The sequence below is a fragment of the Mauremys reevesii genome, linkage group 6 (assembly GCF_016161935.1).
Source record: "Mauremys reevesii isolate NIE-2019 linkage group 6, ASM1616193v1, whole genome shotgun sequence".
In the NCBI taxonomy this organism is placed as follows: domain Eukaryota; kingdom Metazoa; phylum Chordata; order Testudines; family Geoemydidae; genus Mauremys; species Mauremys reevesii.
Window position 1 is genome coordinate 60,744,118 of NC_052628.1, and position 16,966 is coordinate 60,761,083.

A 16,966-nucleotide genomic window follows, 5' to 3' on the forward strand; every position below is an offset into this window, starting at 1 on the left:
AGTTGACTCAATCTGAGTAGCAATGGTTATTGCTTTTTCTAGTGTAAGTTGTGGTTCTAGAAGTAAGCGCTCTCTTACATGAAGAATGGTTGTTTTCTCAATGAGCTGGTCTCTAATCATCTCATCTGCCATATTCCCAAAGTCACAAGTTACAATCAGACTCCTCAGGGAAACAATATACTGCATTATAGTCTCCCGTTTCTGCTCACACTGGTGAAATCTGTAGCGATTAGCTACTACATTCACTTTTGGCACAAAAAAGTTCTTTAATGCAGTGAGTGCAGTCTCATATTTATCATCTGCAAGGGGAAAAGTGTAAAATATACTCTGCCCTTCTGCTCCAAGGCAGTGGATTAGCAGAGCATGCTTTCTTGCTTCAGAAATCTCTGTAGCACTGATTGCAAGCAGATAAGTCTCAAACATATGGATCCAGGCAGTAAAAGCAATTGGAGGCTCACCTGGGCTTTGCAGAAAGGGTGCAGGTGGGTTCGAGGCAGAAGATCCATCCTTGTCGCCAAAATGTCATATCAACCAGTCAAAGTACTAACAAACTTCAACAGGACTTTATTTTTAAAGTGGAAACCTCTTTACCAAGCTGCTGTTGCACCCTCTGTAACTCTCACTCTGCCTCCTCTACTCCTCCCACATCCTTCCTGTTTCCTGTCCTTTCAGACTTCCAACAGCCAGTGCTCCCAGTTCTAATAATTACAAGCAACATCTAAACACCACACAGTCACAACTGGGAAGGCAGCAGATTTGCTGCAATCTCCAATTGCTAACTAATTATGCCTCCATCCCCACAGCCCCCGGCATGTTCTAGCGGGCTACCATATCAGCCTCTGCTGATTCCCAGGTTAGAGACAGGAGCTAAGGATCCACAAGGGTCAGTTGATAGATGTCAGGAGCTCAGACATAAACCTCCCCACAGAGTTTTGATCATGGAACAGCTTAGCAGCTACTCACCCTCCCACCAGTGTGGATCTGACCATCAAGAATCTGATTCAATATACATAAATAAATAAAAAAAGTTAGGACTTCTGTGGATAGTGGAAAGCTGTCATTTACTCGAGCAAGTCAAAAATAGTAATGAAGAGTGCTCAAAACATGGTACAAAATGAACCATAGACTTTCAGCTGCCTAACGGTTAGGTCCAGGCACACAATGAAACATGCTATCCTTGTAGAAAGCAAATCCCACTCAGAAATTTTTCATATTTTGAACTTTTTATGGTGAGTGTCAAGCTGATGTAATACATAGCAGTGGCTGCCATCATGGGTTTTATAAAATGCCTGTACACTGTACATTAAGGGTTTCACAAATTATTTCTCCATTGCAAAGAACTGACAACTTTTTATACATTATTCAATAGGTACTAGCTTTTTTTTTTTATTGTGTTTCTCTGTTATTTGCTATGGCATACCTCACACCACAAGTACAAACATTTTATTCACACTAACAGTTGCAATAATAGGAGTATGAATCATCTTCATGATCTACATAGTGCTTTTAATGTACTTTGGAAAGCTAAACAATTACTTTAGCAGTGAAAACACTCTAGGAGTTTGCTAGAGACATTCTGAAATTAGTCCCTATGACTCCAACAGTATACAAAATATTAAGGGACAGATCCTATTTACTGTTATGCATGGGGCGGAAAGGTTGCACAGAGAGCCTGTTGCGGAAGCAGAAGAATAAGATTTCTTCTTAGTGTTTAGAGAGTATCAGAAAGGGGACCAGATATAGCAATGGACTGTTTCCAAAAGGCATGGTCAGCTCTGCAGAAATTGTTCCCAACCTTTGTCCACCATTGTTGACTAGCATGTACCCTGGCAGTAAGGATTCCTGGAAAGGAGATGCATCTGCCAGCATCCCTGATCCCCCCTGCACTGATGACTAGGGCAAGATGCAGCCCTAAGTCATATTCAGCTAAAAGCTTCTGTTGGATCCTCTACTTCCACGACTTGATGCTAATGCTCATTACCACTACGGCTCAAAAACAGAGGAGTCATTTAGTGTTCAGCAGCTATTGCAAGTCTTCACACTGGTGTAGTGGAATATTTCCTACTTATACTAAGAGAAAGCATATGCTCTTCTTCATATGTGTTCCTGGGATGACACTATAGCCTACATCATCATTTTAATAAGCCATTGTGTAATTTTTAAACACTTACTCTAACAAAGGCCAGGTCTACACTACTGCAGTAAACTGATCTAAGCTACATTACTCCAGTTACATGAATAACATAACTGAAGTCATCATAACTAGATCCACTTACCGCAGCATCTACACCATGCTGTGTTGATGGGAGACACTCTCCCACCGACTTACCTGACTCTTGTCGGGAAGGCAAAGTACAGAAACTGATGGGAGAACGCTCTCCCATCGATTTAGCACATTTTCACCAAATGAGCTAAGTCAATGCTGCTGCTGCATCGATTTAGCTCCATAGTGAAGACATGCCCGAAGTATTTAAAAAAGTTCTCTTAGTAATATGTTATTTTTGTTTCTACTGTATCTGCATTGTCTCAATTGTTTCTACAATGGTTTTCTTTAAACTACCAAAAATCTTCTGAAAAGCATAAAGATATATCTCTAGAAACAGACTTTGGAGCATTTATCTGACACTCTCTTCAACATTTGTTCTCCTTGTCTTAATGTGATATTTTGCTTTCTTGAAACTGGGGAAAATTAAGTTTGTCAACTGTATGACATGCTGTGTTTCCTTCTGTAAGCCAAATACTTACTACAGTGCTGAAGGTCACACTTAATGGTTTGCCCTGCACAACCAGATAGATTTGTTTTAAATGGTTACATTTTGGAAAGTGACTAAAAAGGGGTTATTACTGGGTTTCGTAATTATGTTCTCTCAATTACTTCCAGAACGAATATGCTCAGTTTGCAAGTAAAACAATGATTTTGCTAAATTGCCAGCCCAACAACCAAGGATTTGAAAGTCAAGAGGTGTTCTTTTGAGCTCACTCACCATCCCCACTTCAAATTGTTCTATCAATTACATCCATGTAAACCTGAAATAATCCCATTGATATAGGAATTACATTGATTTACACTAGGTGTAAATTAGAGCAAAATTTAGCTATTAACAACTATGCATGAGTCGTATAGGCTCCAGAGTACTAAGAGAAGCAAAAAGTAGCTTAAGAGACAGATTTTGCCATCCTTATTTGTAAGCAGTACTTTACTCTGCCCATTACCCCACTAGAGTTCAGTGGGACTACTCACGCATTAAAGGTACAACTTGGTACTAGTAAAGATAGTAATATACGGACTAAATTGAGAAAGCACATGTGCTACTTCTGCTCTCAGTCACACCAACATAAAATTGGAGTAAGTAAAATCACTGGACTTACTCCAAATTTACACTGGTGTAACTGAAAGAAGAATGGGACCAAGTATTTGTAGAAGATAAAAGGTCTCACTTTAAAGTTCTTTTACTGATCACTGTAGCCTGTAGAGCTAGCTTTAGCATTTATTTTTTTTTCAGCAGTAATGCAAGGAACCTACAGGCCTGTATCCTGTAAGACATTGGCTTCAGCAATTAGCATAAGGCTTGAGGCCTATGAACTTAAGTGCAGATAAATGGCGTAACAGGTCAACCGTAAGTTTTGGGGAACCCAGAACAGAGTGTATTTAAGGGGGAAGTTTGTCCATAACAACACCAGCCAACCACAGGAACTTGAGCTAACACCAGCTTTTGATATTTTAGGATGGGAACATCTGCAGATGTCTGACCACAAGAGCGACACAGGCAATGAATTGAGGTATATGATAGTAAATTGAGATCATTCATATACTAACCTATATGAGAAGGGCACCTCAAAATTAGTAGAGTGAGGAAATACAAATAAGGAAGAGGGGAAAAACCCCGAATGAATATGCACTAGAGATAGTGGCATCAGCGTAACATAAAAGTTGTATCCCAGCCTGTGTGATTGGGAAGGCAGAGATGTAGCCCTTGGGAGGTGCCAGGATGATGGCCACTGATGATGAGGAAGATGGTGATGAGCAAAGTTATGGCAAACATTTCAGGTTGTTCTGCAAGGGACGGTGAGAGTATATGGATGTTCAGATGTACATTCTGTATTATCTTTATCTGCCTTGCTGGGTTAGAGTGGTTTATGAATACATTTAGCAAGGTCACAATTACAAATATTTCCTGAAGTATGAATGTTGTAACTGTGCACATCGGGGTTCCCAACTAAACAGTAATTTTAATACTGGGCCTGATCTTGGGACAAGAACCTGTCAAACCTCAGAGTGATAACTGGGAATTCTTCAGTAATCAATATAATTAATATGTGATGTAGCCCAATCTATGAATCATATGTTTAATTTAAAATTTAGAATCATTATTTTCCTAAAAAGCAATGAAATCACTGAAATGCAAGTCATCACAATCACTGTTCAGTAATTGTTATAATGGTGAGGCACCGAGGTCACTCACAGCATAAGCTTTCCGAAATCTCCATAGTCATAAGTATCCCACAGATTCCTTTACCACAACTTTGCACATGCTAATTATCATTGCGCTATTAATATCTTCCCTTTGCTTTAGAATTCAAGACATAAAAACATTGGGCTCAATATAGCAGTCCTTACTAAACCTTTATTCAGGCAAACTACTCTTGCATAAATAGGAGTTTTACCTGATTAAGGACTTCAGGATTTGCCCCTTAAAAAAATGAAATGGTTACATAGAAAGGGCACAGATGCCCCACTTTAAGGACTAGATTGAATTTTTGCTCAATGCCCCAAATATGGGCCAGTACATAGACTGCCCTGCTGCCCCAACACAGAAAGAGGCAATTTGCCACAGTCCTTCACTGGATATATATTCTACCACCCCTACTGGCTCAATTCTGCTAGCCAAGGCTCCACACATTCCCTACCCTTTCTGATCCCTGCTTGCTTGACAGGGGGAGGAAGTACCATACCCACAGCCCTGTGATCTCCCATTCTTTATCCCCCATGCTGGGGCCCAAGGTCCAGGAAGCCTTGCTGTAACCATCTAGAGTGAGAGGTTGTGGCTTCCTCTTACTGCACGGTCTGACCACCCTCGTGTCAGGCACATTCTGGCCTCAAGTAACTTAACAGAAAAAAGGAAACTGCACAAAGTGTCCATATTACTACTATTTTACTCCCTCACAAAGCACAATCATTGTTATTTAAAGCTCCCATTTTATTCATTCTTATACACGAGGATGGAAGTATTACTTCTTTTCAGGCTTTCAGGTCATTCACCATGCAACATTAAATAGAACTAGCACAGTATTTTGTTAAGCAACAGCCACCTTTAAACTGTAAATCAAGAGTTCTAGATAAGTTTGCTAGACCCAGAGAATTATAGGCTATAGTAATATGAAATTAACTGTGTGTTATTCAAGGCACTCACCTTATCTCCAGTACCAAAGAAGAATTGATTTTCCAGCCTTCTACAGAACGATGAAAGATTGAAGAGCCACTCTTTTGAATTATTTTATCAGAGCTATTGAGCATTGATCTACTCAAACTCAACTCACCATCTCTGAAATGCAATACGGAAAAGACACCATTAAGGTAAGGTTGGGGCTGCTGGGATGCTTTTTCTACACATCACAAAACACTAGTGTGGGTTTATTTATATCCATGAGGCAAAGAAGCAAGAATTTCTCCCCCCATCTCCACTCATTTTACATGTTCAAAAAAATAAATTCCACCTAACCAAATGGTATTTTAGATACAAGGAAATGCTTAATCTGAAAAATATATAAACTTTAATTACATTTAAGTTACTTTAAATCATATACCTTAAATACAGAGGAAGCTTTTACTGTGAATGTGGGCCCACACTGACCAGATGTGGGCCAGAACCTATACTCCTGGTACATCACATACACCCATCAACTATTAAGCTATGCATTAAGTTTTAGCTTTCAACCAACCCCACCCAGCCACATAACTTCTCAGTTATTATGCATGTGCTGGGCATATCAATTCTTTTGACTCAATGATACTACAAGTCCCCCACATGTGGAGTTTCAAGCTACTGGGGCATATTCTTCCTTGATATGCTCATGGAATTTCCGTACAAGTTTGGAACAAGGGGGAGAATATGCCCACAGTAACATAAGCTTGATTTTCAGGAACTTTTGCACACACACTTCACACAGCCATATAGTGTCAAAGAATAATCTTATCATAGTTACATACTAAGCAGAGTCAGAGGTGGACATTTTTTAGGTGGAAAAACCTTGTGCACTAGAGGAAGTGGTGGCTGATGATCATGAACATGTACAGAGGTATTGTAATTAAAAACCAGACAATAATAATTGCAGTTATTGAATTGGTGTGTCCTGGTGTGTGGGAAGCTTGAGGGCCAAAGAATCACACAAATCTAATAGGACACCTAAGAAGTTAGAAATAAAAATAGCAAGAATAACATTCAATCTAAATTCTTCCCTCTTGTTGGTAATCCCATTGACCCCAGCACAGAGATACACGAGACAAAATTTGGCTCCCTGAGTTCAAACTTGAGGTTCTTTAATCCAGAGATGGGGTTTCTAACACGGCGCCCGCCAGGGCCGTCTAAGTGTGCCCGGGTACTGGCTGGTGGACGAGCATCTGCCGAAATTCAGCAGCATTTCAGTGGTGACGCCTCTGGATGATGCTGCTTGCTGCCGACAAGCAGCGCCATCCAGAGGCGTCGTCGCTGAAATGCCGCCAAAATTCGGTGGCATTTTGGTGGCGACGCCTCTGGATGACGCCACTTGGCGGCATTTCGGCGGATGCTTGTCCACCACCACGGTCCTCCGTGGCTCGTTGTCTGGTGCCCGCCAGGCAAAAAAAGTTGGGGATCACTGATCCAGAGTTTCTCACTCTGTGGGTCATGACCCAAAATTGGGTCACCAGAATGTAACGAAAGGTTGTGTCAAGGCCTGGTGGGGGAAGATTTGGTCTTGGTGCATGGGATCACAGCACCACTCTTGACTGGCCTAACCACTCCTCCATCACGATGACAAGAGGCCAACTCAGCCAAAAATGATTGGCACTGCGACCCCACATGACAGTTCACAATCCCACTCACAGAAATTACCCCCTTCCAAATGCCCCCGACCCCTCCAATCAAGAAGGCTGGGCCAAACATGAGCGGCACTGAAACTCCAGAGACCACAACACCCAGAGCAGGAAGCAAAACACTGCCAGCCCCACAGGACAGGAGCAGCCGCTACGGCACACCTGGTGTACATATGTCATACTTATTACATTAATGTGTATATTATATATCGTGAGTAAGAAATAGTTAGTAAACTAGATTATTTGTTGTGCTAAATCTATTTGCTGGGTCATGACAGGCCATCAAGATTTACAAATGGTTCCTGAGTTCCAAATGGTTGAGAATCACTGCTTTAATCCTTACTGGATAATAATATTTTAGAGTTAGAGTGCCTTTCATCCAATAACATTTCAAATGACTTTACCAACTATGTACAGGAATCGCTTTGCTTACTAAGGAAATGCAGTCACCTCTGAAATAATACATAAATAATAAAATTAAAACTTGGCTCCAGTATAGAGCTTTTCATCAACAGATCTCAAAGCAAGTAAATGGAACACGCCAGCTGTTAGACAGTAAGCTCTTTGGGTTCGAGTCTGTCTTTGTGTTTACACAGCGCCTAGAACAAATGAGATCCTGGTTAACAAAGGCTCCTAAGCACTACAAAAAATAATATTTGGCAGTATACAAACAGTACAAAACAGATTAGTCTACGGTGATGAATCCAATCGAATTTAAACTGCATTAGAATTTTAGTTAGGCTGAATGTAATTACCTAAACTAAAATTTGGGTAGCACTTCAAAAAAGTCATGGTCACTAAAGAGCCAATAAGTGGCCAAACACTGTTTCACAACTCATCAAAAAGACGCACTACTAGCAACCCTGTGCCCCACTGCTATCATGCTGAGGCACTGATGTTGTACTAATTCCGAGGTAAGATGCCACCTACTGAAAAACCAACTCAGTAATTTTACAGGTCTGGCACCTTTATACAAATTATTCTATTTATTTTAACTTGAAGTGGATAGGAGGATGTTGCAAAAGTCCATGTGGAATAATCCCATTAGTGTCAATGAAAGTTATCTGCATATGTTCTATGGGAAAGATCTCAATCAGAATTCATTTAACCATTCCCTTGTGACTCCACAGGCAGTAAAATTTCTTTACAATAGCAGTGAACATATTTACTGTATATATTTGCCCTACAACACGATACAGTACATGCATCTAAAGGAAAATTAACAAAATAAATCAAGGAAAGTATACCGTATAACAATACATTGGAGAGGATTCTGGTTTATGCTGAGCTAAGAGAAATCCATTAAGCACTTTCACACGGTGGCATACATGACAGAATTAGCAATTAAGTAACTTGTACCTAAAAAGTACTCTACCATTTGAAATGTGGTTGATTTGAGTCTTCAAGACATACTCTACAGCTACAACAAACTAAAAATATGATGCACTAAAACAACTTTAAAAAACATGTTTTCAGGAGCTGAAAGTCCCAAATGTTCTGCATTAAAGCTCTATTTCAAATGCAGTAGAAATTTGCTTACTCATAAAAGTGCTCTCCTTATCCTTTTTCTTTACCCCTATATATCAGTAAATACACCAAAGAAAAAACTACATTTACATAAAGCTAAGCACGTGTCACAAAACACCCAGAAATTTTTCTTTGCATAAATCGTCTGAAAAGTATAATAAATAATTTGGGCCGCATTCTTCCCATCAGATTTGTGTGGAACTACAACTGATGTTAGTGAAATCCACCTAAAGACAAAGGGCAATTTAGGACTGAAAGCATCAACCTTGATGCTGACTCTCTTGACTTCGGAGATATATTAAACCATTCATATCAATGAACCAAACAATCAATCTTAGGTAAAATATGGCCCAATATGATTCCAGAAAGAAATCTTTCACAACCCCTCTTTTCTGGTCTTCAAACAAACCCCACAACTTCACCAAAAACACCAGAAGCAAGCTTCCCACAAACCAGAACACACCAATTCAAAGCAGCACCAGACCCTGCCAGAACAACAGATGCAAAACTGGGACACTGATCTCCATTGCTACGATGATCAACATCCCAACAACACACCTTTCAAGTTCCAAAGGTCCTACATATGCCTATCATAAGATGTTGGTATACCTCATGCAGTGAATCAAATGCCACAAGAACTATGTGGGTGAAAACAGTTCTTGACCCTCAAAGGAAATCGACACACCATCTTCAAAGAGACAAACCTAGAAGCTTAAATTCATAACTTTGCTAGACACTAAAAATCATGGACTCGGAGACACCAGTTTTATATCTTATTACAACAACAGTTAGGGACTACTTTCTAACTGATTTTAAATACTTTCAGTTATATGTGCCCCAAAAAGCACATATATTAGGATACATGTTTATATTTATATAAACAGATATATTTATTAGGAGACATGTTTATCTTTAATAAGCTAGTGAGAAAGAAGGCTAGCTAGTTTTAAATGTCTTCTTGGGAACACAACTAAAACATTTAGCTTTATATATACATATACATACAAAGACATCAAGAGAAGTTTGAAGAGAAAGGAACTCCAAGATATGGTCCAAAAGGAGTGGGGAGGAATTGTGGGCACCCCTGATTCTGTGTAAATGGGAAAAGGAGTTGAGAGTGAAGTGTGTATCTAAAATACCTACATTTGTAAAGAAACTATACTAAACCTTAGATTTTAATATACCAAATTGCAGCAAGACAGAAAAGGTTATAGCCCAGTTATGCGTCCCTTTATAAAAGGTGATCCAAACAATACATTAACCATATGAAATACAAAGGAGCTCCCAGGCTTAACTCTGTGCTGGGGGGAAAAAAGAATGAAAAAAAGCAGGGCAAGGAAGAAACAAGCTCGCTGCAGCCTGGCAGGAGTGGAACAATCTGCCTGGCCCCCCAGCTCTGTAATTAGTGGAGTTAATGAAGGAGGAGGAGCCCTGCTATCTGAACTGTGCCTGCTCCTTTCGATGGCCGGGGCAACCTGCCTGCGCTAACAAAGGCTCCGTTCTTTTGCCTCTTTGAGGCTCAAGCTCAGCTCAGCGGTTGAAAGAGATAGGCAGCGCTTTTCATGTCGACTTGCAGCGAAATGCTCGCAATGCAAATTTTCAGACACGCTACGTACGAGGCAACCACAAAGCCTGCCCGGAGCTGCTGCTGCATCTGCTCCAGCCCGCCGGCAGCAACCTTTCTGCCAGCTGAGCACAGCTGCTTGTCATGGTCCCTGCAACCAGGCATTGGGGGGGGGGCAGGCGAGGCGTTCCAGCGGTGCAATGTCCGCCCCTCCTTCCAGCAGGGAAGGGACCCTGGTCGGGATGAAGGGGGAAGCGATGCACTGGCTTCCTTCCAGCATAGCTACCTGTCAAGGAACTTGGAAACAGGATGCTAGAGATGAGGGTGGGGAAGGGTCGATGCACTCGCCTCCCTCCAGCATAGAAAGGAGCTTGGGGAAGCGATGCACTCGCCTCCTTCACACTAGCACAGCTGTGCCCGTCAGCGGCTGGACCAAACCTCTCCGAGGCACTGGCAGGCTTGCAAGGAGGAGCAGAAGGACGTACACCAGCCACCGGCTGGCTCTCCATCCTCCGGGGCGCACACATGCACACACCCTCCTTCCCAGCCACGCCAGCCGCACATGGGTAACGGAACCATATTGTATGCATGAATAGAAATGCACATACGGAGCGGGCCATGCCCCCTCTGGGTAATACCTCCACAGCCCCACCGCGTTCACACATGGCACCTTCGTAGGGGGCACAGGTTTGCCACGAGCCCTTTAGGGAGCTCTCTCTTTCCTGTAAATGATTCACTGGGGATCTCCTATTCTTCCTCTCCCACCACTCCCAATAAGTAACACTGCTTTGCATTTATATTGCGCCTCCAAACCAATGAGCTCTGGGCGTGTGCAAACATTCATGAATAAAAACCCGCTGTGAATGCTTCCAAAAAAATCGATTTTACGCTTCTGGTGACATAAATAAAAACCAAGAATTAAATTCCGCTGCGTTATCGCATTTCTGCAGTCCTTGGCTGTCTTTAAAAAGAAATCATGAAAGAATAAAAATTCGACAATCATCTCTGGTGGACGGAAACAAAGACTTGGCTAAGAAACCAGCTTCTTCCCGTTAGTTTCAAGTTTAAAAAAAATGGAGTGACCAAAGACGACAATAAACCAAGAGGAAGACAGCAAGCAGCTTTTGTCTTTTGTCTTAATCACAGATAGGGAGAAGAAGGAAACAGGCGGTGGTCTGTGCAAGAAAAGGTTTGCAAGAGGAAACATCTGAAGAGTGAAGGGGATTTTATAATCTATTCTCGGATCCCCGAGGAACAGGGTACCAGCAACAACAGCCATCACCAAAGTTATGACAATCTGCTATACAAACTTCAAAGCAACAGAGGCAGAAAAAGACAGCTCCTTGTTATTGCTCCCTCACTCAAGCCGGGAAACGAAACGTAACTTGATTTTATTATTATGGCCAGTGTAACCACCAGAAAGGTGTCCCAAGTCTTCAATAAAAAGCTTTTTTTCCATCTAACCTTCTTAGAAAATGTGTTATTGCCTAGATCACAAAAGCAACAAATCTAACGTGCCACCCGTTTCAAAACTACACGACACTGATCAACCCTTTTCTGTTTAAAAGTAACCGGCTTCCTTCAGCCTCTTTCTGCGAGCAAAAAACAACCATTTGTGGGGCGTGGAGTATTTAACAAACCTCAGATCACACTTTACTTTTTCTCCTTAAATCTAAAATCAACGACAAACTCTCTATTGCGAGACCATTCTGCAGTGCTGGTTGCTTTTATCATTTGAAAATGAAAGCAATACCACACGCTTATAAACGCAAAGTTGAAATAGATGCTAGAATATAAAACCCAGGAAATGCGCGGTGGGGGGAGGCGGAGGAGAGAGAGAGAGAGTAAGAAAGAGCCTGGGTCATTTAAATTTCACATGCTGCTTTTCTTTTGTCAAATCCTTACAAGTCAAGGCTTTGCATTTACCCCGTGAGTTGCGTTTCCTGGTGCTCCTCAGTTCTTGCTATTTCTTTTGTCTTATAAAAGATCAGGAGAATACTTATCGTGCAGATAGTCCACCTCTTCCTGACGGAACGCATGTCTTCTCCCAGAGCCCCCCCCCCTTCTCTTTGTTTAGCAGGGGCGTGCAAAAAAAAAAAAACCAAACACACACAAAACACAAAGACTCTACGCAAATTTGCAAAAATAAAAAATAAAAATAAAGGAGCGGGCAGAGATGCTGCCGTTCTGGGCAGAAATCAGAGGCGGCGGGGGAGGCGGCTGCTCCTCGGCTGGGGGAGTCAGTCCTTCTCCTCTCCCCTGGCACTGCCCAGAGCCCGTGTGCGCACCGACGCGCCGCGGCTCTCTCTGGCTCAGCGGCCACTCTCACGTTTCTTCCCCGTGTACAGAGCAGGCGGCGGCGGCAGCCAGGGCCAAGCTCCGCGGCGTCGTTAGCCCCGCCCTTTCCCTGGCGGGGAAATGATGAGCACAGCCCGGCCAATAAGTGGCCAGGGGGCGGAGACGGCTGCCTCCCCAACTTTAAAAGCCTTTCCCGGCGCCCCGAGCTTCTTTAATGGTGCTTCACGCACTAGAGGTGGGGATGGGGCGGTAGCATCTCACCGCGCTGAAGGGCGCGCCCCGCAGAAAACTCCTCAAGGATCCTCTTCCCTTTGAGGCTGGAGGCATCAGCCCCAAGGGGACAGCTGCGTATTGTGCATGTACCGCTAGAGTCAGTGCGCTGCTCGCAGATTCTGTGTCATACTAGCGCTTGGCACTAACCACCGGCATGAATTAAGTCATCCACTCTGCAGTCAGTTAGCAATTTCTTTGATGTGGGTAAAAAGGTGTTTATTACAGCTGGAACAAGGTGGCAAAACAATTTCTTTTGTAATACTCCCCCCCCCATACACTTAATGTCCTCAACCAGTCACTGGACGGTATGACTAGAAGATTGGGGGGGGGGAGGTAAGAAGAGGGAATTTTCAGTAAAATCTCTTCAACCACCCTGCAGCACTGGGACAATAAGAAAATACATTTTCTTTTAAAGAGATTCTTTTAAAAGGGGAGGAGGGGTGATAGCACAAATTGCTCCCACGTTTGCACCTTGGCAGGCTGGAGTTGGTTTAGAGCAGGGGTAGGCAACCCATGGCACCTGTGCCAAAGGTGGCATGTGAACTGATTTTCAGTGGCACTCACACTGCCCGGGTCCTGGCCACCAGTCCTGGGGGCTCTGCATTTTAGTTTAATTTTAAATGAAGCTTCTTAAACATTTTAAAAACCTTATTTACTTTACATACAACAATAGTTTAGTTATATATTATAGACTTATAGAAAGAGCCCTTCTAAAAATGTTAAAATGTATTACTGGCACGCAGAACCTTAAATTAGAGTAAATAAATGAAGACTTAGCACACCACTTCTGAAAGGTTGCCGACCACTGGTTTAGAGGATAAAAACAACATTAACTGACCATGCATATGCCCTGATCCTGCAAAGATTTATGCATGTGTGTAGTCCCTTCAGTTAGTAGGACTACTGGCGTGCATAAAGTTAAGTATGTGCATAAGTCTCTGGACAGCAGTTGCTAAGATATTAGCAAGGCATAGTTAAATCCTAACTCACTCTGCTCAATATTATTGTATACTTGTTAGCTGGCTTGGCACTCAATAGGCTGTTACTATCAGACTACTGCAGGGACAATTGGTATTAAATGGATAGTGGCCCTTTAATACCAAGTAAAACTCGGGAGGCAGAGGGAGACCAAACAAAAAGACATGAGTAGTAGAAAATTGTAAAGCTTGACAGTCAAAACCTGGCTCACTTGGGGCTGTATTTACTCTCCTATGGCCCCGCTATGCTCTCTTCCAATAGAGTTGACATGTCAACTGCATGGGGAATCCCTGGAGTTTGACTGGGTAAATACATGGGGGTGGGGAGGGAGGAGTCAATCCCAGGCAGGCAGAATAGCTGTTTGTCTTTTAGCTTAATGTTGGCATAAGAACAAATGGGTATAAACTGGCTGTGAATACATTTACGCTGGAACTTAAAAGAAGATTTCTAACTATCAGTACAGTGAGGTCCTGCAAACAGCCTCCCCCTAGGAATTATGGGGTCAAACAACCTAACTAGGTTTAAGATGGAGCTTAATAGATTTATATTCAGGGGCCTGAACTTGATGATCTGTGAGGTTCCTTTTACAAGCCTATAATATATATAGAGTAATTTATTTTTCCTCCTTTACTGTGCATTGCTTTGCATTTAATCAACAATGTTCTTCATTTGTCATGTTTCCCATTCATCTACATTGTCTAGGTTCCTTCAAAGTTTCTCACAGTTGTTTCTGAATTGGCACACAATTATTTATCTTTGGCATCTGCAAATTATTACATCCCTAGTAATCCCTCTTTTCCAAATCTAGTGCAGAATACTGAGGCACCCCATTGTTAACTTTTAGCTATGATGCAAATTGACTGTTTATTCCGACACTTGATAAAACCTTTGACTCTCATCCACAACTGGTTAGTTTCTTTTGTGAAGAATCTTGTTGAAAGCCCTGTGAGAGAGGGGAAAAAACAAAAAACCCTACATCAAGCAGTTCTTTTTTAACCATTACTCTGATACTCAAAGGTTTCAGAGATTAGTGACAATTTTCCTTAGCAGAAACCATATTAGACACTATCACATCACGATCTTGCAGTTTTTTTTGTTTTTTTATTTCATTTCAACCAAGTGACCAAGTACAGATGTAAGGCTTGTTGGTCTGTAATTCCCTAGATCACACCTTTTAAAATGTTAATTTGCTCTTCTCCAACCCTCAACTCAGCTTTACAATTTTCATTCCTAAGTTCCTTCATGAGAATCTGAGGTGTCCCCCACCGCAGCAGAACCTTCTCCCACACATTTGCATGAGTGACTGAAGCCCCTCTTGTTGCAGGGTTTCTAAGATTTGGTACATTCTACAATAATCTACAAATGCTAATAGTTATTTAGAGAATGGGCCCAGTCCAGAACCAGCACCCATTGAAGTCAACAGGAGTTGTACTAGTGACATTAATGAGAACTGAATCAAACAGCAAAGAAAACTGGTGTACTACTGCTCTGATAACCCAGACTCAGATAATGGTCACCAGATAAATAGAAGTATCAGAGGTAGGAAACCACTTTACCTCTAGGAGATGAGATCTTCAGAGGCTACTTGGGACCATTTAAATGTTACCATTAAGAGCAGGCAGTTTCTCTTTTTTAAAAAAAAATTATATATGAAATGCAAAAATCTACACTGACATAATATTAAAGTGGCATAGCTAAGATCACAAGGAAATGCAAAAGTTACAGTTCCACTTGCCATGTTAGCTATGCTGTACATAGGTGATATTTTCTATTTCTGGTTAGATGTGTATATAATTTGTACATGTCAAAATTTATACCATAATGGCAGGCAGGATGTACAATATATTCATTTTTTCATGAACTTACTCAGATTTTGAATTAAGTGCTCTGAACTGCCACTTAGTGATGGCAATATGCAGTCTAATATTACTGTGGTTCTCAACCAAGGGTCCAGGGGCCCCAAGCAGGTTTCAGGGGTCTGCCAAGCAGGGCCAGCATTAGACTTGCTGTGGCCCAAGGCAGAAAGCTGAAGCCCCACCTCATGGGGCTGAAGCCTAGGGTTCCAAGCCCTGCCACCCATGGGTGAAGCCTGAGAAACTTAGCTTCACAGGGCCCCATGTGGTTTGGGGCCCTGGCAATTGCCCTTCTTGCTACCCCTAATACTGACCCTGCCTTTTATATGCAGAAAAACAGCTGTTGTGGCACAGGTGGGCCATGGAGTTTTTAGGGGGGGGGGGGCTCAGAAAGAAAACGGTTGAGAACTCCTGTAATATTACAGAGTAATAATGGGTTTCATGTTATATAAAACATGGAGAAACACATGGTTCCTGCCCCAAGAAATTTACAACCTTAAAATAAAGTGTTCATAGATTCCAAGGTCAGAACCATTGTGATCATCTAGTCTGTGTATAACATGGTTATAAACACCCACAAAATAATTCCTAGATAATAATTCTATAATTTAGAACAACATTAAATGTTACTTTAAAAGTTGTCAGTGATGGAATCCACCACAAATGGTAGTAAATTATTTTGTGACAAGGGTGTAATTCCTATATTCCTGCCTTTCCCATGAACACAGACCACTCAGACCTTTTTGCTTGTAAACACTGGCCTGTCCTTTATTTACAATGTCTCACTCTCTCCCCCAATACATATCAGTGCATCCACCCTTTTGCACTGTATGTGTGGGGCAGTGGTTTGAGGGGGTCTAGACTCAGGCAACTCCCCTGGCCATGCTCTCACTTACCTTCTTTCTCTCTCCCCTCCACCCCCCTTTTTAAACACTGGCCTGTGATGGGTTAATTAGCTCATTGACTTCCTCTGGCCTAATAATTGGATACATTCCTGACCAATTAGGTCTTCCTTGAGGCAATGTAAGTGTTGCTAATACTGACCAGACTGCTGGTTCAAACTCCATTTCTCAGACTTGTCACATGTTCTAATGTGAAATTAAAAATTTGCACCTTATTTCCAGCCTGAATTTGTCTAGCTTCAACTTCCAGCTACTGAAGCGTGTTATACCCTCTCTGCTAGACTGAAGAGCCCATTAAAATATTTGTTCCCCATGTAGATACATATTGACTGTAATCAAGTCACCCTCTCCTCCTTTGTTAAGTTTAATAGATTCAAAGAGCTTACTCTATCACTGTAAGGCAGGTTTCTAATCTTTTAATCATTCTCTTGGTTCTTCTCTGAACCTTTGCCAATTTATCCTCCTTTATGTTTCTACTTCTTGAATTGGGGCACCAGAA

At 41.9% G+C, this 16,966-nt stretch overlaps 1 protein-coding gene across 4 annotated transcripts in view; it reads right to left on the reverse strand.

The window, feature by feature from the left end:
- Positions 1 to 12,845, reverse strand: part of ST8SIA4 (ST8 alpha-N-acetyl-neuraminide alpha-2,8-sialyltransferase 4) — an 87,402-nt gene extending 74,557 nt beyond the window's left edge. For 2 of the 4 annotated variants that reach the window (XM_039545341.1, XM_039545342.1), the window contains exons 1-2: positions 12,090 to 12,594; positions 5,412 to 5,543 (exon numbers count right to left, since the gene is read on the reverse strand). In XM_039545341.1, the coding sequence (XP_039401275.1) occupies positions 5,412 to 5,543; positions 12,090 to 12,202 (245 nt within the window). In that variant the 5' untranslated portion in view covers positions 12,203 to 12,594. Of the gene's footprint in view, positions 1 to 5,411; positions 5,544 to 12,089; positions 12,595 to 12,722 lie in introns of those variants that run through there. The other 2 variants (XM_039545343.1, XM_039545339.1) reach the window with 2 other exon arrangements.
- Between the last annotated feature and the right edge of the window lie 4,121 nt (positions 12,846 to 16,966).